Source organism: Rhipicephalus sanguineus, chromosome 5 (assembly GCF_013339695.2).
Source record: "Rhipicephalus sanguineus isolate Rsan-2018 chromosome 5, BIME_Rsan_1.4, whole genome shotgun sequence".
NCBI classification, from domain to species: domain Eukaryota; kingdom Metazoa; phylum Arthropoda; class Arachnida; order Ixodida; family Ixodidae; genus Rhipicephalus; species Rhipicephalus sanguineus.
Genome location: NC_051180.1, coordinates 19,914,532 through 19,934,836, shown reverse-complemented (window position 1 = coordinate 19,934,836; position 20,305 = coordinate 19,914,532). Strand labels below are relative to the sequence as shown.

The 20,305-nt window shown below is 42.3% G+C and overlaps 1 protein-coding gene across 1 annotated transcript in view; it reads left to right on the top strand.

Moving 5' to 3' along the window:
• Nucleotides 1–695: 695 nt before the first annotated feature.
• The window catches only part of LOC119393339 (mediator of RNA polymerase II transcription subunit 16), a 34,138-nt gene continuing 14,528 nt past the window's right edge, over nt 696–20,305 (top strand). Inside the window, exons 1-16 of the mRNA XM_037660311.2 lie at nt 696–924; nt 1,026–1,172; nt 1,300–1,405; nt 1,479–1,571; nt 2,334–2,468; nt 3,422–3,527; nt 4,073–4,156; nt 4,229–4,309; nt 4,380–4,451; nt 6,453–6,556; nt 8,000–8,142; nt 9,750–9,814; nt 10,739–10,867; nt 15,414–15,509; nt 17,058–17,169; nt 17,943–18,082. Of these exons, the coding sequence (XP_037516239.1) occupies nt 863–924; nt 1,026–1,172; nt 1,300–1,405; nt 1,479–1,571; nt 2,334–2,468; nt 3,422–3,527; nt 4,073–4,156; nt 4,229–4,309; nt 4,380–4,451; nt 6,453–6,556; nt 8,000–8,142; nt 9,750–9,814; nt 10,739–10,867; nt 15,414–15,509; nt 17,058–17,169; nt 17,943–18,082 (1,675 nt within the window). The 5' untranslated portion in view covers nt 696–862. The remainder of the gene's footprint in view (nt 925–1,025; nt 1,173–1,299; nt 1,406–1,478; nt 1,572–2,333; nt 2,469–3,421; nt 3,528–4,072; nt 4,157–4,228; nt 4,310–4,379; nt 4,452–6,452; nt 6,557–7,999; nt 8,143–9,749; nt 9,815–10,738; nt 10,868–15,413; nt 15,510–17,057; nt 17,170–17,942; nt 18,083–20,305) is intronic.

Below are 20,305 nucleotides of genomic sequence, written 5' to 3'. Positions count from 1 at the left end.
CATAGTGAACGTTGCTTGCAGCTTTAAATGTAAGGGTGTTAATGATGAGCTATGTAAAGGGGAATGAAAGTGGACGAAACAGCTTGCCGCCAATGCGGACTGAACCCACACAGGTGTAGCAAGTGTTGCTTTAGTGCTCCTAAATAAGATGAAAAAATCCGTAAACAGGGGGTGGGTGCTCACGCATTTTTTCATCGCAGCTTCCATCTTCCACTTCCTGCCGTTTTTTAAATAAGAAGAGTAATTCTCAGGTCTCAAAACTACAATGGTGTTATTCGGATATGCATTAAGCGGTTTAAATAGTGTGTAAAAACGGCCAGGGAGACCAAAGGCCGTGGAATGTAAATCATGCTGTTCATGACATGCGTGTCATGATTTTCATGATACGACCTGTCATTTATGTTCGTAATAAGGCCACGTTATGACACACCAATTTTGGTATACATCCGATTAACGAAACGGCCAGGAGAGCACAAAGTCGTAGGCGGCTAGATAGATAGATAGATAGATAGATAGATAGATACGCTCAAAGTCGCAGAAGTTCGCTAAGAAATGCTTCGCATTTAAAAGCTTGCTCTGTATCATGTAAATCAAATCTCGCGCGCACGCGTGTAGCCAAGTCAGTGGCTTATACAAGCAGCCATTAAAACGTCAAACCGTAGCCATGTTCAAAGCCAAAAACTAGCCACCTTACCAAAGCTCCAAAGCCAAACATTGTTGGCCGCCGGTGAGAAACTCGGTCTGGGACGTGACAACCAGCTTAAATCGGTGAATACTGATATAACTCGGCATTGCAAACTATCTCAAATAACCATTTGAGTGTTATTGGGCTAAGGGCGCTTTTTAGAGGCAGCCTCACAGAATGGATCACGTTTATTCAGTGTTGAAGCGGTTTCCCAGCTCTGTACCGTCAAGCACAGAATGGTAAGGCACCTTCGGTATCATGCGCGCATGCACATACGTCGCATGTTTCGACGAAATGCCACCGCGAATTGAATCTTTGATGGTTTATGTCTGCACCTCAGGCTCACGGAAAGCAAGACTGTCTGCTCTGTGTCGAGTCACAACACGCTTGCGTTCACTTCGTCGTCAGACGTTCAAGAACCCGTCGGGAAAATCACCTGCTTTCATGTGTTTGTTGTTGACCTCAACATGCCGTGGGATGCACACAAGTGAGTTACCAACAGCGTACTTGTTCACGTTCAGACATCACCGGGCAAAAACATTATTTCGCACTAGGCTCACGGGCAGGCACATTTTCACAACCGAAAACCTTCATTCAGTTGTTCTTATTTCCAGAGTCATGACGCACTCCGAAGAAATAACCTGCGTTGAATGGGACGTTGGTGCATCCAAGTTGCTAATCACTGACGCTGTCGGGCAAATTCAGCTATGGTCCATGAAGGTGCGTTGCAATACACACACATGTGGCGCTTTACTTTACATCACCTCATTCGCTATTTCTCACCTTCTTGCAGAATTACTTGCTAAATGACTGGACCATGATCGCTTCTACGTCGTTTCCGGGAGAGTACATTCTGACGGGCGCTTGGTTTCACAATGGGAAAAAGGTTCGTGCTAAACCAACCTTCCTCAGAAAAAAAAAAAAAAAAAAACATTCGGTTGAGGCGAAAGTGTTCTCATTATGTACTGCTAGAGCGAATTTCGCTTGCTTGCCTGTTTGGTTCAAGGGTTGCTTCGTAGAGGTGATTTTGCGTGTTGGAATATTACGTGACTTTGCACGCAGTTAAGGAATGTTTCTAGCTGGCCTGACAGGGGCAGCATATGCTAATGTTCACAATCCACAAAACTTGCACATTTCTGAAGCAATATTTCTGAATGCTGCAGAGAAGTTACATTTTTGAAAGTGTTCTTTTTTCTAAAGACCTCGTATAGTTTTGTACGCTTTGAGCATTCCACACTGTGATAATTTTTCGTAAAATCATATAGCCAGTTAGAAAAAAGTTTTGTCAAGTATTCAGTCGAGCAGTACTGTAATTGCTTTTGTTGACTGTGTGTGTGCTGCCAACTATGATACATCTGGCGTCCGAAACGATGAGAGGACTGAAGGTAACTTCACACAATGTGCATTTTGGTACATTTTCTTTTCGCACGGGGCAGTAAGCACATATACTACATAATCTTCATGCACAAAATGTGACTTAAAACCCTGTTAATTTTTTTCTACCAGGTAGGACAATGTATGAAAAAAGTATACGTTTTTAAGCTTGCTGACGTCAACCCCGCTGACTTTTGCACAGGGTTTCGCTGCAGTGTGGAATTTATGCCCTTAAGTCTGGTAGTGTCTTCACCCGTGGTTGTTGTTGTTTCAGATTGGATTGAACATGGAGAAGAAGGACAGCGTACTGTATTTGGAAAAGTATGTACACGTGCGATTTGGCCCATCAGTACGTCAGGTTGGTGGGAAACCAAGTGAGGGCTGCATTGCTGTGACCAGCTCTGGCCTGGTAAGGCTCCAGAAAGTCCCATATTATCTCTCCTCATGCTTTCTACGGCTATGTTTTAGGTGCTTAAATTGGCTGGTTTCTCAAGTGTGTATTTGGTATGAATAAAGGCATATTATTAAAGGAGAATTGGGAGGAAATTTGGAGCGGAATCGATCAGCATGCAAGACAGGAAAAAAATTTGAAGAATGTTGAATGTTGTCTTCACGTTGTCCCTTCTTAACACTGTTTAATTCCATTCTAATGATGTTATGGATGTATAAGTGGTGTTGTGTAAGTTTCTCATCTATTTTACTGGGATCCAGAGCTTCTTTTTTTCTTTTTACAAGTGTTACAACATCACTTCGTTTTTTTCCTCGCTCCTCTGAAAGCTGGATTGTTTCATTATATAATGCTGTGTGACTTGCCCAATGTAATACCATAGTGTGGACGACCTTTAAGGATTCTTTGAATCAATCAATCAGTAAGAAAGAGAGAGAGGGAGAGAGTTAGATGGAACCTGAACTGCATTGTAGAAAACTCTACATGTCAATAGACTTGTCTTTGGTTATATGATACTGTCATACTTTTATTGACAGTGCTGACATTCATCACAGCAGTGCTTAATTTCATTTTTATAGAAGCCATTTATTATAGCTTGACATCTGTGGTGCCATGGCTATAAAAAAAGAATAAGCCATGGTTCCCACACACTTATCAAGGATATTGAGTGTAACTTGGCTTTCGCTTATATCAAAGTGTTTTTTTTTTTTTTTTTTTGCATGCACAGAGCGACTCCTAAGCTGCATGGTGTGATCTGAATACTATATTATGCATTGAATCAGTGCAGGAGTGATATAACTTTTTTCATTCTATTTTATTCCATCTCTGAACAGCCCTGCTCACATTTCATATGATAATACATTTGCATTCTGGGGCAGTGTACATGAGTCGCTGTTTTGTTTTTTCTATCGCAGGTGTGTGTGGTTATATTGCAGTCTGATGAGACGGTCATCACTGGCACTGAGATTTTGGGGCTGTACAGAAGCCGACTCAAAGTTGTTGATCTCTGTTATGGAAAGAGTGAGTAGGTTTGCCTCTTACTGTCACTGTAGCAGCAGGTCCTTGTGTCTTTTTAATTTTGGCATCAAGACTTGCCAAAAGACTTGTGTGTTATGTGTGTGCTATAAAGCAGCCCTTCCAGGCACTCTTTATTGCCACTTGTGAAATGTTGTCACATCTTCAGTAGCATAATTTCACAAAAGCCTTATTCTTTCCTTTACCTTAGACATGAATTGTACGGACCATGCATGGACGCTGAATAGCCTTGAACTCTTTTGAGCAGAGTTTAGCGATTTTACATTATCGTGTCAGGCCAGCACTTTCAGGTGCATTCCTTGTGAAAAAAAAAAAAAGGAAAACATGCTTTTGTATTGTGGTATGAACACTTGATGCATGTTCAAAGTCAATAAAGCTTCTAGAAATATACAATAGATAGAACCCTCTTGAAGCTCACCAACTGCATGTTACTATACACAACTAAATGGAGAGAAAGAAGAGTGTATGTTTAATTAACGTGTAAACCACCACAAATGCTTTTGCTTTTTAAACCGATTCTACCATTTCAGACGGTGATTTTCTGGTTGTGACCAGTGACGGACTTGTACAGTCATCAGTCCACTGCTTTCGCATAGCACTGAAACTGAATCAAGGTACAGAGTGGTCAACCATGCTTTCTTTGTGAAGAGCACTAACATCGCTTTTCAACTTCGGGCTGGTTGCAGATAAGTGCATCATCACCTGTCACCCCTTTTCAAGCTTTTATCTCAACTGCCATGCCACGGCTCAGTCCCGGGAAAAGCCTCGTAAGTCTGCATTGCAGCTTTGGGAACTGCCGCAATTTTGTGCTAAGGATCTTGTCAAAATTGTTTTCAGCTCATACGCGTGTGACGCACCTCAATTTCGTCCTACGAGAAGCGGCCGATGCTGTGGCTGTGTCAGTCTCAGGTCAGTGCTTTTTCCTTCTTTTACATGTGATGTTAAATCTTTGCTAATTTCTTGATTGACAAAATTAGCTAGTTCCTTTTCTTTTCATCTGCATCTTGTGCAAGCCTTGCCCCGCCACGGTGATCTAGTGGTTATGGCGCACGACTGCTGACCCGAAGGTCGCGGGATCGAATCACGGCTGCGGCGGCTGCATTTTCGATGGAGGCGAAAATCTTTGAGGCCCATGTACTTAGATTTAGGTGCACATTAAAGAACTGCAGGTGGTCAAAATTGCCGGAGCCCTCCACTACGCCGTCTCTCATAATCACATCGTGGTTTTGGGACGATAAACCCCTGATATTATTATTGTGCAAGCCTTGTCAATCTATTGATTAGTAAATTTGTAAAATATTCTTGCAATGAATGAATGAATCAATCAATCAATCAATCAATCAATCAATCAATCAAGCAGGCAAGCAATCAATGAGCATTTAGAGAAAGTTGAAGCAAGAAGAGCGCTAAGACAGTAATGTAGCATTCATATTATTAATGACGCAGGTATATCTCTTGTAAATTTAATGAGTGCAGTGACAGTTATGTCACTAAGATATCTGGAGCAAATTTCATGTTTGCACCTCGTACAGTCGAGCCCGACTATATCGAACCCATTTATATCAAATTATCCTGTATATCAAACCATTTCTAAACACGGTAAATTTACATTGAGAATATATAGCAAAAGTTACTGTTACATCGAACGAAAATAGCAACGACAACCGATATATCAATCTCCATGTGCCTCAAAAGTGCCCCAGCAAGTTGGCTTTCCCTCGCGGTGGTGAGGAAAACTGCTGGCGCCACCCTAGAAAAAGTGGTTTAGACCCGGCTGTGCACGGGCGAAAACCCCCCTGCAAAAAATGATCCTGGCCTGCTCGCAGCAGCGCTTACAGCCAATCAGAGGCCGTCGTGCTTTCTCCGAGGCGCGGAGGCAGTACAAGTGAGCGCCATTTTTTCTTTCTTTATGCTTGCGTGCCTGCTGCTGCCTCTTTTCCTCGAGTCCTCATTCAGCGTGGTCCGTGCTGGTGGTGTTGCCTGTTGGCGCTCTGTGAACTTTCTTGGCGTGCTGTCGTCATGGCTTGTGCAAAGAGGCAAAATTTACTGTTCGCCGCAAAACTCAAAATCATAAATCGAGTAGAGCGTGGTGTGAAGAAGTCCGACGTCGCCGCCGCGTACAAGATTCCAAGAAGAAGACACCGCAGGTGTTTCCGCCGAAGTTTGGAGCAAGCTGGCAGAGTTCCCGGGTGCTATAGACGGATCGACATTTGACGAATTCGTCAGTGCGGACGATGATGTCGCCATCATGGGCCAGCTACAAGATGAGGACTACGTTGCAGACGTGCCGACCACAAGCCAAAGCGACAGCAATAAGGAAATTGACGATGGCCCGTTGCCTACATCCTCCGAAGTGATTAGTGCACTTGCGTTGGTCCGGCGCTATTGCGTGAATATGGAAGGTTGCGGCCTCAGCTGCTCCGACTCGTTGGACAACGTGGAGGCGTGCGTGCTGACGCAGGCCGCGAAGTTGTTGAAACAACGCAGGCCACGAAGTCGTTGTTCAAAGTAGGGCACGCAAGTAAGCCACCATATTAATAAAGTACTTTTCTTATTGGTATGTGCCTTTGTGTCATCAAATCCTATAGCGGGCCTATATCGAACTAATAAATGTTTTTTGGCGAGTTCGATATACCCGGGTTCGACTGTAAACACCTCGGGTAGGATGGAATTTTGATGGCACTGCATTTCACAGTAGGCAAGACGCAAAGATGCTCATGCAATTTAGTTTAGGTGCATCTTAAGGAACTTCAGAGGGTCGAAATTAATTAAGATACTCTGCTAAGGAGCCCCTCATAGACCTTGGTGTTACGGTGGGATGTTACACACCTTGAATTGTGACTCTCACACTTTGATAGCTATCAGATGACCTGTCTGTTTTCTTGTAGCTGTATGAAGTTACTTTTTCAGGTTCTGCTGGTAGCACTATCGAGCTGTGGGAGCTGCGAGAAAAGCCTGTGCGGTTCCACAAGATGTTCCACACACCTTCTGTCGACACTGTTACCAAGACTGTAGTAAGGAAAAAAAACAACTTGTCTCAACGAATAATTGAATTCTTGATAACTTTCAGGCTGTGTTGCTTGAATGTTTTCACCATACTAGTCTCGGTAATTAATCTTGCTCAATGAGCATTAAATATTGACTGTGTCACATGAATTTGAAAAAGCATGCCAATTTCTAAGGTGCCAAGGGTATGTACATGAGAGCCTACTTCAAGAAGAATTTAGGAAATAAATGTTCAGTATGTATTTGTCTCATAGTTATGGCCCAGAGAGCACAGAATTTTCATTTTGGAAGATGTTTTGTCATCTCCTGCAGGTTGTTATTAGCATTTGTCACTGCACTTAATTAGCCAAGTTAATCCATACTCACCTATTCATTAAAGTGCCATAAGGAAGGCTGTTTCAAGATGCTCAAGTTGTGTGTGTATAGGAAGACATTTACTGCTCAATGCTTCATCAGGAAAAGAGGGAGAGAGCTGTCCTGCAAATTCAGATGTGCCTATGCTTGTTTGCTGATGCTAATGCTGGCCCTTTTGTAATTGCCACTGCTGACATAGGTAGTGCAAGAGGTCTGATGAAATAGTTGCTGTTGGCCTTTGTTTCTTGTGTCATTTTCTTGCACAATGAGGTGTTGCTCATGTTACAAGAGACCTGGTACTTTTTCTATCCTAAGGGCAGGGTCTACCAGTCTAGTTTATTGAATGGTTTCTAAAGGGCCTAACACTTACTGAACAAGTTCCTTAACATTTCCCGGTGTTTGTTTCAATTAATCACTGCTAATTAGAATCAGTGTAACATAAGAAGTCATTGAACGAAAGGGGAATTTAAGGGCTCGTTTTTCTTTGTTAAAGGAGAACTAACAGACAATCAAGCCAAGGAAAGTATAGGGGATGTTATTTTTATTAATTTTGATATGCGAAGAGATTAAAGTGGACGAAAAGACAACTTGCCGCCGGCAGGGACCAAACCTGCAACCTTCGAAATGCACACATACAGTACCTGATAAATTGTACGGGAGGACGACCGTCATTATAGCTCAACTGGTAGAGCATCAGATGCGTTATTCGAAGGTTGCAGCTTCGGTCCCTGCTGGCGGCAAGTTGTCTTTTCGTACACTTTAATCTCTTCACATTTATGTCATAGTTACTACAAATAACATCCCCTATATACTTTCCTTGTCTTGGTTGTTTCTTAGTTCTCATTTAAATAAGAAGTCATTGGTAACTTATCTGCATTCTTACATTCGTACCAAGAATTATGGTTTATATATAATTATATGTCACTTTCCTAAAAGAGCTGTGTTCTTGGCAAAAGGGATGCTTTGGTCATGCTGTTAAGGAATGACTGGTCGCATAATCCGACCCTGTTTTTGACATACAATTGAGGGACACCCTCTGCACAGAGGATTCAGCTGCCTGCACCTGTGGTCATGCTAAGAACGTTTTTTTTCCACAGGGCTGGCAACACCATGGATCGACGACGTACACATCTCCGGTTATGGCTCTGTGCACACCTCGTCTCTCCATTTATGACATGAGCCCGCCTCCTTCTTACATTATTGCTGCCTACAAGGACAATGTCATCAAGTGCTTTTCAAGGTTAGCTTTTCCACCACCAAACACCTGGGATTTGTGAAATTAAATAATTCTGGCAGTTAGGTTTAAATAACCAAGGGATACATAAGTAATTGGGATGAAATGGAGAACTTTCATTCACCTGTCGGTTGTAGTACAATGGTACGATGAAAATCCGTACAGATTTTTGTATTAGAGACCAGGACAAATTTTTTTTCAAGGGACACTTAAGACAAACAGCAATTTATGTCAGAGTGAAAGGTCAGTGTTTGAGAACATCTGAAACATCAGTATTATCAACAGCAGCGCTCTACTAATTGAGAAATTAAGGTAAATGTATGACACGATATTCGCCACGATTGGGACATTTTGGAATGAGCCCGATGATGTCAAGAGTCCCGAGTACAATGAATCACTTGTACTCAAACTACTTATGAATATAAAAGAGCATTCCGTGCATTACAAGACGTAATGAAATGCCGCTTGTGTGTTTCTGTTGGATTCGTGGAAAAAGAACTTCTTGGCGTTAACATGGAGAACGGCATGGGTGGTCCAAAAGTTCTGTTTTCGCCGGGCTGTGCTCAGCTCATGCAGTCGCGTCTCAGTGGTGGTTTCGTTATCGCGTACTGCTGCGTGTGCTTTGCACACTCATGACAGTCGCTCTAACGGAAAGTTCGACAAAATTCTGCGTCCGTGTGATGTTGTTGGATGCCCAAATGGTGTACGCCACTTGAGCAACAGCAGCTGCAGCAAAGAAACCAGCATGACTTTCCACTGGGGGCCGCAGAATGAACCCCTACGCTCGAAGCGGCTGAGTGCCATGTCTCGAGACCCATTGCGGCAAGCTTCAGTGGTTGTTGCCACTGCTGTGGCTCTCACTACTTTCGCACTGCTGCTACTCTACTGCTGCTTTTAGTCAAAATAAGCTCCGTGTTGGACCGGTTGATGGCCGCTATTCTGCTGTATGTGCAAGAAACCGCAGTGTCGGCTGCCGGGCAATGAAGGTGGCAAAGTTGGGCCAGGCAACTGTTATGTCAGAAGGCCTCTTCAGGCGGGAAATTTGAAGAGCACTAGCTGTGTGGTCCACATAACACGATTTTCTCTCAAGATAAGCATTTCCTTGGCACGAAACAAGCACTACGAGGTTGCTGAAACGCTATTTCAACGATCAACGTTGACAACATTTGCCTTTAGTGTCTCTTTAAACTGAAAAGGCTTTCTTTCTAAAAAATCTTCATAGATTTCTTTTCTAGCTTTGTGTTACAAATGGTTAGTGACAGTTCTTTCTTTAACAAAATTTACACCACCTTGCGGGCTTTTGCTGATCTAATTTGTAAAAATAATTTGGAAAGTAGTTCGTTTTTTTAAAGCTACAATGTACAGAAGTATGTCAGTGAACACTTATGTGCCATAGCAGAGCTTCTATTGAGAATTGAAATGACTATAGGCTGTAGACGGGTGAAGCTTATGGCAATTAATTGGCAACCATGAGTGCTTTGAACACTACGTGGACTGGACAGAAAAATTTGACAAAAAGTTACTATTACATGAAGCTAACGACTGTCTTTTTGTGCACCTGTTTGATGTTGTGTCTAGTTTCACTATGAAATAATGTTTTTTTTTTCTCCTAGGGAGTTCATGAACACCCTGTGCTGCATCAACATCAATGCTGCGTCCCATCGACGTGATGACCATGGTGCGTTAAGTTTGCGCTTTGCGAGCATGAAAAGTATTTGGCAGTAGTAACAAATTTTCGTGCTCCTTTTTGTGTGGGTCAACATGGGCGACGGATCTTTCCGAGGTTATGCATTGCAATGTGTGAAATTATTGCAGGGCTGGGTACCCATCGCGCTGATTGAATCATTGGGATTCAAACCTATAGATGCCATTACTTGCTTCTGATGCTATCAACCTTGGTTTTATGCTTGAGAAATGTTACATTAGATATGTACTGTTATGCCTCTCTCTGCATTGTCTCTTTTGTTTTGTGATGCTCATGCTATATGTGGTAATGTCTTATCAAGCTATATTGCAAGGTTTTCTTGTTGCCCACTGGAATTTCGTCTCTTTGTGCCGCTAATGTTGTAGAAGAACTGATAGCTGGGCTAGTTGGTGACAATACTTGAACATGTTGATTCATTGTTGTGGTAAGGGTCCTGACATACAGACTCTTTTCGTAACAGCATTGAGCTGAAGTGTCCTTGCTAGCTGTATAGGGGGGGGGGAGGTGATGGCTAGTTTTCAACTAAAAGTACCTTATGGGAAATGTGCCCTCTGCTCACCTCACTTGAACACAAACGCATTGTCCGGACATAAATTACAAAGTTTATAGCAGCCTGAGTTGCCTGAGATAACAAATGTCTGTTGTGCTACTCAAGTACCCATCGCCATTTCCATCATTTCCAATTACACTTCCCTTTCTCGTGTAGCAGCACGCCGCCAAAGTGACATTCTGGGAGCGTAAGTGCAGTCACTCAAAATGACGCTAAATTTGCCAGTTTGACTATGGTATAAAGCTCTACATGTTGAACTAGAACATGTGATTGTAGAAAAGACGCAGTTCGTGCAATTTATAAGTGGTGTTGCAATCCTGTGCTCTTTTTGTCTCTTGTGGAGGCAGGCATCAAGTACCAGCATCTGAGCGCCACAGTGTCCCACATGCAACTGAGCTGGACCAGCAGTGTGATGGTGGCAATCGACTCTCTCTCACAGGTCTACCTCTTCAGGCTGGCACCAGTTACAGAGCCCAGTGAGTCTTTTTAAATCTCTTATTATTCAGTGAAAAAACTCACAGGGTCCCTTGTGCATTCGCCTAAGATGACTCGAATGTGAAAGCCATCTTCTTCCTTTTCTTCTCAGTCGATGTATTGATCCTCCCCCACCCCCCTCCGAAAGCTTTCTGCGCCTAACATGGTTTCCCACTGCCTCCAGGATCGGAGGCATTGCCAGCTTTCTGCATTTCAACTGGCTCTGCACTGCCTTCTTGATCGGCCCACCTTTGACCAAGCAATGATGTCACGTGATGACATCGTCACGTGACATCATGTTGTGTGACTTCATGACGACATCACAGTGATGTCACGATGACGTCACACAACATGATGTCACAAGGATGTCACAGTGGTGTCATGATGACGTCACAAGTTTCGGCTATCTGCGATGTCATGACGACATAATATGGTGGCGTCTTCATGCGATGATGATTTTTTGCATCACTCGTGTTGATGCTGCCGACGCGGGCCGCCGGCTGTCAATTTTCGTGTTTGATGAGGCATCTAAGGCTACCGCCTTAATACATTGAGTATCTTATAGAAGCACTTTCACTACATCCTACGAGAGCGTACGATCTCATATATCATGAGGGTACCATTGTGAGCAGTCTTCCTGAAATGGGGACCCTGCTTTAGGAACAGATTTATTTATTTTTGAGCTGATTTCTGTGAAACTTTCACAGCCTGTGTATATCTGATTTCAAGCATGTGCGCAATTATTTTTCTGGTAAAATAAGCAGTTTTTAAAATATATCAATAATTTCATCTGCTTTATTAGGAGCAAGACCTTTTTTCTGAACTGTGAGAGCTACAATGTGATATCACAATAATTTGGAATGAGAACTGTATGCGCTAAAACAAGAATGGATACTCTAAGCCCAATTTAAACAAATGTTATGGTATGTTGATCTTTTATGAGTGAAACCCCAGCTTGACATACCACGACTCTTGTTAAAGTGGGTTTATAACATCCATTTCTGTTTCATTGCATACAGTTCTCATTTCAGATTATTGGGATAGGTTGATTAGCTTCGTAACTCTCACAGTTTAGAAGAAACTCTTGCTGCTAACAATACAAGGAATATTCGATATTTGAACAAATACATACTTTATTAGAAAATAATTGCATATTTAGAGTCGGCACATAAAAATACATAAGCTGCGAAAGTTGTACAACAATTATTGTTTTAAAAAACAATTTTTAGACCACTGAAGTTTGCATATCTTGGGAGAAAAAATCACGAATTTGCGAAATCATTTTGGGCCGTATTGAGACACAATTTACACCACATGGTGCTCCAATTAAAAATCAACTTTATACCTCAACTAAAAGCAAATAAATAGTTCATTTTGTATGGCAACTTTTATCGTTAAAATTTTTGTTTTAAGGAAGAAAATAATTTTTTAATTTCCCTAATTATGGCTGTCTTTCCATTTGTTCATACGACGGCTTCGTCATTGATGTTGCCAATTGCCATCAATGGGAAACTTCAAAAATTATTTTGTTCCTTAACACAGAAATTGTAATGATAAAAGTTGCCATATAAGAACTATTTATTAGAGCTGTGCGAATAGCAAAATTTTGGGTGCGAAGCGAATTCGAATATTGAAGTGTGAGTGCGAATCGAATCGAATATTTTTCTAATATTTCTCGAATATTTCTAGAATATTTTTCGAATACTTCGAAACGAAATTGCAGAAAAAAAAAAGTTAGAGAGGATTCCTAAGCATGCTCTTATAAGATAGCAACATGACTCTTTCTTTTCACTAGGTTGATGAAGCACTGGCGGGGTGGTGTTTCATAGTTGACTTATCAAGAATGAGGCAATGTAGAGGCCAAATTCTATTTATGTAAATGATTTGGTGCAACCAAAGTGTTGCCGACAACACTGTATACGTGATAGGCAGAGATGCCATTTCCTCATCCTCTCCTCCTCTTTCAACTTCTGTGGAAGCCCAACTGATGTGGCGAACAAGGGTGTGCTCCCTTCAAGTCCAGAGTTCCAAATCTGCCTCGTAGACGTTGATATATAAGAACATCTGAAATTTTGGGTGCTAAAAAGCTTCGGCGTCCGATTTTTCGGACTGCCTGCCCAAATTTCAGGCCCAAAAGAGCATTAATTGAGCCCCCACCTCTGCCAGATCTTTCATCTCCATGTTGGAACCAGCGTTTTCTCGAGTTAATACATTTGCGACCGTAGCGGAGCTCGAAAGGCAGCTTTGCCGCAATACCGGGGTGTGATGAGGTAAAGCATATCGAAAACCTAGGGACCACTTCTAATCGGATGTTGACTGTCTCTTGGCAAAGTTCGACCGTAGCGGAGCTTGAAAGGCAGCTTTGCCGCAAAGCGGAGGTATGATGAGGTGAAGCATATTGAAAATCTAGGGACCACTTCTAATCGGACGTTGACTGTGTCTTGGCTACGTTTGACCTTAACGGAGCTTGAAAGGCAGCTTTGCCGCAATACGAGAGTGTAATGAGGTGAAGCATATTGAAAATCTGAAGGGTGCATTTTCAGTTAAACGTTGACTGTATTTGTTTTTGGGAAGTTCGAATAGTTTGAATAAGAAAATTCCAGTGTGAATCGAATCGAATAGCAAACACTATTCGAAAAATATTCGAAATTTCGAATATTCGCACACCCCTACTATTTATTTGCTTTCGACTGAAGTATAAAGCTGATTTTTAATTGTAGCCCCACGTGTTGTGAATTGCGTGTCATAATGGCCCAAAATGAAGATTTTTGAGAATTCGTGATTTCTTTCTCGTAAGGTTTGCAAACTTCAGTGGTCTGAAAGTATTTTTATCGCAAAATATACCTTCCGTAGAGTAAGTACTGATTACTGGGATATTCATACATAGCGCAGTATTACAAGGGAAAGATTGCGAACATACAACATTTTGACAAAATTTTGGAGGTGTATATGGCAGAAAAATTGCAGTGATATAACTGAGATTTGAACACTTTACGCAGACACTTTTGCTTAATATGTAACTAAATTTGGCATTGAAACACGAAACGATACTGTCCGAATTAATTTTTGAACAAATGTCACTCAGACGACATTCTGCGAAATTTGGAAGGCTCCCACATGACCAAAAATTCTTCGCTCTCCGAGATATTCTAGCGGTGTACTGTTTTCAGTACAAGAAATCAGCCAATTTTATTCGATCACATTTGAGATGGTCGCCAAAATGGCTGGGACGTTTGGCGTGGAATGACCCAACTGAGATAATTTGGGAATTTCATCTGTGAACATTGCATTTTGGGTGATGTCTGTGTTGCTTCCATTGTATGTGTATATATAGCACATGGAATATTGGAAGCAACAAGGGTGACACCACATTTAGTTGAAGGCAGCTGAAGTAACAAATGTGATGTACAACTACAGTAGAACCCCGCTGATACGTTTTTGAAGGGACCGTAGGAAATAAACGTAAGAGACGGGAAACGTAAGAGCCGAAAAACAGGAAAAACGGCAAAATATTTAGTGGTACAGAATTTTATTTCAATTCTTACGAGCAGCACGAAAATTGGCGCGCTCAGCCGCGATCTAGTCGATGGATAGAAACGCGGAGCTTAGGACGGCCTTATCCACAGAAATGTAATCAACATATGTGATTTTTTTAACACCAACAGCTGTAGGCATGAAAGAACTAAGCACACGCAATCACAACCGGCGCGGCGAGTCCGACCGCGAACCGCACGCACGACCATGCGAGCTCCAACCAGCTCGAACTCCTCCCGTTCTCCGATAAATAACGATGATGATGAGTCTACGCCAACGCGATGGCAGAAGTGAATGCCAATCTCGAAGGCCTTGCTTTCGCAAGCAATTACGTCATACACGCCATGTTTGTGCAATGCAAATCTCAGAGGCTATGCTTTTGTCAATAGTAAATGCCAATCTCGAAGGCCTTGCTTTCGCGAGCAGTTACGTCATAGACGCCATCTTTGCAATTTGAATCTCGAAGGCCATGCTTTTGTTTGCATCAGTTGAAAGATTCTGTTGCTTGCGCCTTTCATGCGGCTAATATTACGGTCAAACGAGGCCAAGCTGCGTGAAAATGCACCATGGCCGCTCTCTTTCGTAGTCACTCGGTCGGCTCCGGGCACACTTCGCGACGTTTATACGGGAACGGTCCGACAGTTACGACGTAACAGCGGGGTTCCCAATACATTGTATCCTGTGGGAGCTATGCCGGGACCGGCGGAAAACGACGTAACAGCCGGGAAAACGCAGCAGTGAGGAACGTAACAGCGGGGTTCTACTGTATAAGCACTCCGGTTTCTTGCGTCTCATTTGATTTCTGCCACTGCAATGGATAAAGCTTTGTGTAGGCTAGTTGAAGCATGTTTTGCTATTTCTGTCAAAGGGGGATGATCGTACTTGTAAGCTCTTGCGTCTAGAACAGACTCTAAAGGTCCTTTTGAACCCTTAGACTGCCCTCCGAGCTCTTTGGACTTGGGGAGATTGGGAACAACTTTTCTTACAGACATTCACAGCGACCTTCTAATGCAGGCACTCCAGTCAGCCCCAGCTACACGATGACCCTCCTGGAGCACTGCCTCATGACCGGCACTGACTGGTGGGACGTCCTTCTCAGCATGAGACCAGGTGGGCAATTTGGCACTCGTACCGTATAGCCTCAAGTACGGGGCTGCACCACCAACTGCATTCACATCTACAGCTGTTGTGGCATTCATTTGCTTTTAGTAGTTATTGCTAGTATTTTGTACTGTTATAGGTGTCCATGTGCTGTTTAGTCTATTTCCTTGTAACATTTTTCGGAACATGTGGAGTCGTGTAGTTTCTGGCCTTGAAGGGGCCCTGCAACACTTTTTCAGCATGGTCAGAAAACGCTGCCAAACGGTAGTCTAGGCTCCCGAGAATACGCGAGCCGAATATTATAGTGCAGCACGTGGCCTGGGATTTACAATAAATTTGCAAAGTAAGCTAAAAAACGCATCCTCTTTCAAAAAAAAAAAAAAAGGACACTTACGGCATCACAGGCAGGTTCCACGCCATTGGCTGATTTGAACATGGCACGCTCGGTAGTTAGTGTGGCCGCCGCGAGAGGCCTCCGCAAGAGGCCGCCACCTGCGTGCGCGCACACTATTGCACTGAAAGTACACCACGCGTTCGAAGAAAAAAAAAAGAAAATGTGCTCAAGGTCAGGAGGCACGTGTGATGTACTTTCTTCCCCCGTGCCGTCCCCCCCTTGCTTATCTTCCAGTGCTTTTGTCGGAGCGAGAGAAGAGAGAAAGCAATTGCAGCATGCGACAAATCGTTGTATAACTCCGCTCATACTGGATGGATTCTAAAAATGTTTGCGGCGTTCGATTCGTGAGGCAATAAGTGCCTTCAGTGAGGCCATTCCATGGCTACTTGGAAAAGTGTTGCAGGGCCCCTTTAAAATTGCCATCCATCATGTACGCTGGAACATAAAGTTCGTGATTTACTAGACCTTGAGGGTGGTCCTGCACACGTATTAGGGAAAACCAGCCGGTGCTTTAATGGCTTGTTTAGATAAGGGAGCGTTTTTTGTCCTTGAAAGGGACAACCTACTTGGAATCTAGTGCATGCGTGCTTCCTTTTTTTCTCCAGCCTTGAATACACAACAAACAAAGAAGGTCACTAAAGAATTGTTTTATATCCAGTGCTTGGAAGGCTCACTTGTTATGTTTCTTTCAATTGTTACACATCAGTTGATTTGACTTTTTATTCAATATTGGTTACAAATAAGCATCATAATAGGTTTCAAGGGAACTCAAAAACATGATGTGATAAAGGTTTAAATGATAAAATTGTGAACAAAAGGGCTAAAAACAGCCAGTAGGGTTAGTACTATTAACATACTAAAACTGTAAAGGTGTAGTCTAACAATATAATACAAAGATCACTTTTCTGGGACAAAAGCTATTTACAATGACCTACATGTACAATATACATCTGTCAGGGCCAAAACGGTAGTTAGGTGATCTTGCTTGCTTTTTATACCTTTTCTTTGAGTTTCTTTTTTTCCTTATTGTACCTTATATGCCTGTAGTATATGGAAAATGGTCTCTGTATTTAAGTGTATTAATAAAATGCTTTTCTTTTTGCTGTGGTTAGCTTGTACATTGCAAAGGTGAACCTTGATTGGCAATATAATTTTTTTTTCAGGAGTGATAGAAACCATTTGTGACAAGTTCACTGAAATTTTCAACAAGCAGCCACCTGGAATGCAGCAGTGCTTTCTTAGTAGATTTCTATCTATCAAGGGATCCCTGTACAGGTCAGTGTTGTATTTTGTGCATTTTATGCTCAAAGCACAATGCCTGCGTCTACTATAATTGAACAGTGGTGACCATGGTGTGATTACCAAACTTATGTTTTCTGGTATTTAAGGCATATTGGTAGAAGATAAAACCCTGGCATCAAAAAATCCTGGATGATTACAATGGCTAACTCTCGCAACTGTAGCATAGATCGTCTTATTGAGTTTTAAAAGGACACTAAAAAGAAAACCAATTTTTCTCTTATTTGTAAATTGCCCTTTCACAATTCCAAAATCACCAAGTTTGCCGCAAGAAGACACTAGGTAAGCGAGAAAAAGTGCACAAAAAAAAAGTGGGTGGGGACACCACCTTGAAATTCCTGCACCAAACACTGTCATGTCAGATTTTGATGGCATATACTAGGCCTTATGTAGTTCCGAATTAGTAAAAATGAAGTAAATTGTCCTCTGAAGGGGCCGTAGACTTAACACACCAATTTTCAAAAAATTTCGTTGAGCCAAAGGCTCCACAATACAAAAAACACTCTTTGAAATCCAGGCCGTGACGTGTGACGATTTCGGTGCGAAATTTAAAAATGAAACTTTGAACTTGATTTTCTTCTCTATTGATAAACCTTTGATAGTGAAATTATCAACATTAGAGTTCTAAGAGTATACAATTTATCAATCTAAACTTATTCATTGTTTCACTTTAGTGTTCCTTTAAAGGTGTAATGGAAATCGGTTTGCTTCACCGGTCGTTGACGGTGTTGCCATGTACTTTTCTGCAGGTGCCTCAACAATGGCCAGCCCAAGGCTGGCGATTGCCACGCCCAGATCATGCTGAATGCTGTGTCCGCTGTGATGAAGGGCCTGCTTAGACCCAGAGACATGTCTAGCCATGAGAAGGGCCCTGCTGAAACACTTTCTGGTGGGATTTGTAGCTATTTTTACTCGCATCATTCCTTAAAGACTATTAAAAGAGTGGCAACGGGGGCTTGTTGGTATTGCATGATGGAGATATTGTATCTTGCTGTAGTGCCAAAACAGCACATGGACAAAAGGAGAACCAAGGAGCAGGAGCATAGCAAGGATTTTATTTTAGGAGGGTTCCGTCCCCAATGTATGCATGTGCACATGTATATACCGTATTTTCTTACACATAACCCGCCCTTGCATATAACCCGCACCCTTAACATAAACTTTATAGTTAAAAAAATGCATATAAGCCCAGCATATAACCCCCACCCCCACTTTTTAAGCACATTTTTCGGTTTTTTGGTGTGGGTTGTATGCGAGAACATACGCTAGATGCGTACGAGCTGGAAAAGTTTGGGAGGGGGGGGGGATTCCACCACCCTCAACCTGAAATGCCAGGGGGAGGGTGTGGTCTATGTCAAGGGAGACACACTGTGCGTGTGTGTGTGTGTTTGTACGTCCATGACGGTTCTCTCGTCTGCGTGCTGCTGCTTTAGCACTACTACTAGTTTGTTTTTGTTATGGCCCTTCTTTGTTTGCGGTGTCTGTGTTTGATGGCCTCTTATATTCCTGTTGTGTAGCTGTGTTATACTTTGCCTAGACTTCACTTGCACGAGCTTACACCTGCCAAAAATTTTTTGTCCTGGTCCTGTAACTTATACGGGAAAGTTTGCTGTGCTGCCAAATGTACTTGCGACATGCCGCAGTGTCATTTGAAAGGATTTAGCAAATACAGTTGAACCCCTTTATAAGAGGCACGCATGGGGGAGAAATTCTTGCCTGTTATACGAGGTGTCTCTTATAAGCAGGGTACTAAGTTATGCATTTTCCTATCAACCCTTACTTTCATGTAGCACGCTGGTGTCTCTTATACCCCACGTGTCTCTTATATCAGTGTCTCTTATAAAGGGGTTCAACTGTAACTGGGGAGCTTAACTTGTACACATTTTACTGTGAACATTGTGGCATTTACTACAGCATCTTTATATGACAATACAAAAGAAATGGTGCATTTACAACTAATAAGTGCACAATTTGTCAAATTCGATGTTCCTGGAAGCACTGTAATAGTGAAGAATTCAGTCAAATTACTACTAATGGTGACTGAACATATTGAGGCTGTGACTTGCCTCTTACCTTAGTCAGTTATCAAAAGCAGTGGGAAGTTCCTGAATGTGTCGTCGATGTGTGGAGTAGTCTTTAGTAGAGCAATGCGAATAGCAAAATTTTGGGTGCGAAGCGAATTCGAATATTGAAGTGTGAGTGCAAATCAAATCGAATATTTTTTGAATATTTCTCGAATATTGCTAGAATATTTTTCAAATACTTTGAAGCGAAATTGCAGAAAAAAAAGTTAGAAAGGATTCCTAAGCATATTCTTATGAGATAGCAACATGAAAGTGTTTCTTTTCGCTAGGCTGATGAAGCACTGGCGGGGTGGTGTTTCATAGTTGTCTTATCAAGAATGAGGCAATGTAGAGGCCGAATTCTATTTATGTACATGATTTGGTGCGACCAAAGTGTTGCTGACAACACTTTACACGTGATAGGCAAAGATGCCATTTCCTCAGCCTCTTCTCCTCTCTCAACTTCTGTGGAAGCCCAACTGATGTGGCGGACAAGGGTCTGCTCCCTTCAAGTCCTGAGTTCCAAATCTGCCTCTTAGACATCGATATAAAAGAACATCTGAAATTTTGGATGCTAAAAAGCTTCGGTTTCCGATTTTTCGGACTTCCTGCCCGAATTTCAGGTCCAAAACAGCATTAATTGAGCCCCCAACTCTGCCACATCTTTCACCTCCATGTTGGAACCAGTGTTTTCTTGAGTTAATACATTTGCGACTGTGGCGGAGATTGAAAGGCAGCTTTGCCGCAATACCGAGGTGTGATTAGGTGAAGTATATTGAAAATCTAGGGACCACTTCCAAACGGATGTTGACTGTCTCTTGGCAAAGTTCAATCGTAACGGAGCTTGAAAGGCAGCTTTGCCGCAATACGAGAGTGTAATGAGGTGAAGCATATTGAAAATCTGAAGGGATCACTTTCAATCGGACGTTGACGGTATTTGTTTAAGGGAAGTTCAAATAGTTCGAATAGTAAAATTCCAGTGCGAATCGAATCGAATAGCAAACACTATTAGAAAAATATTCGAAATTTCGAATATTCGCACACCCCTT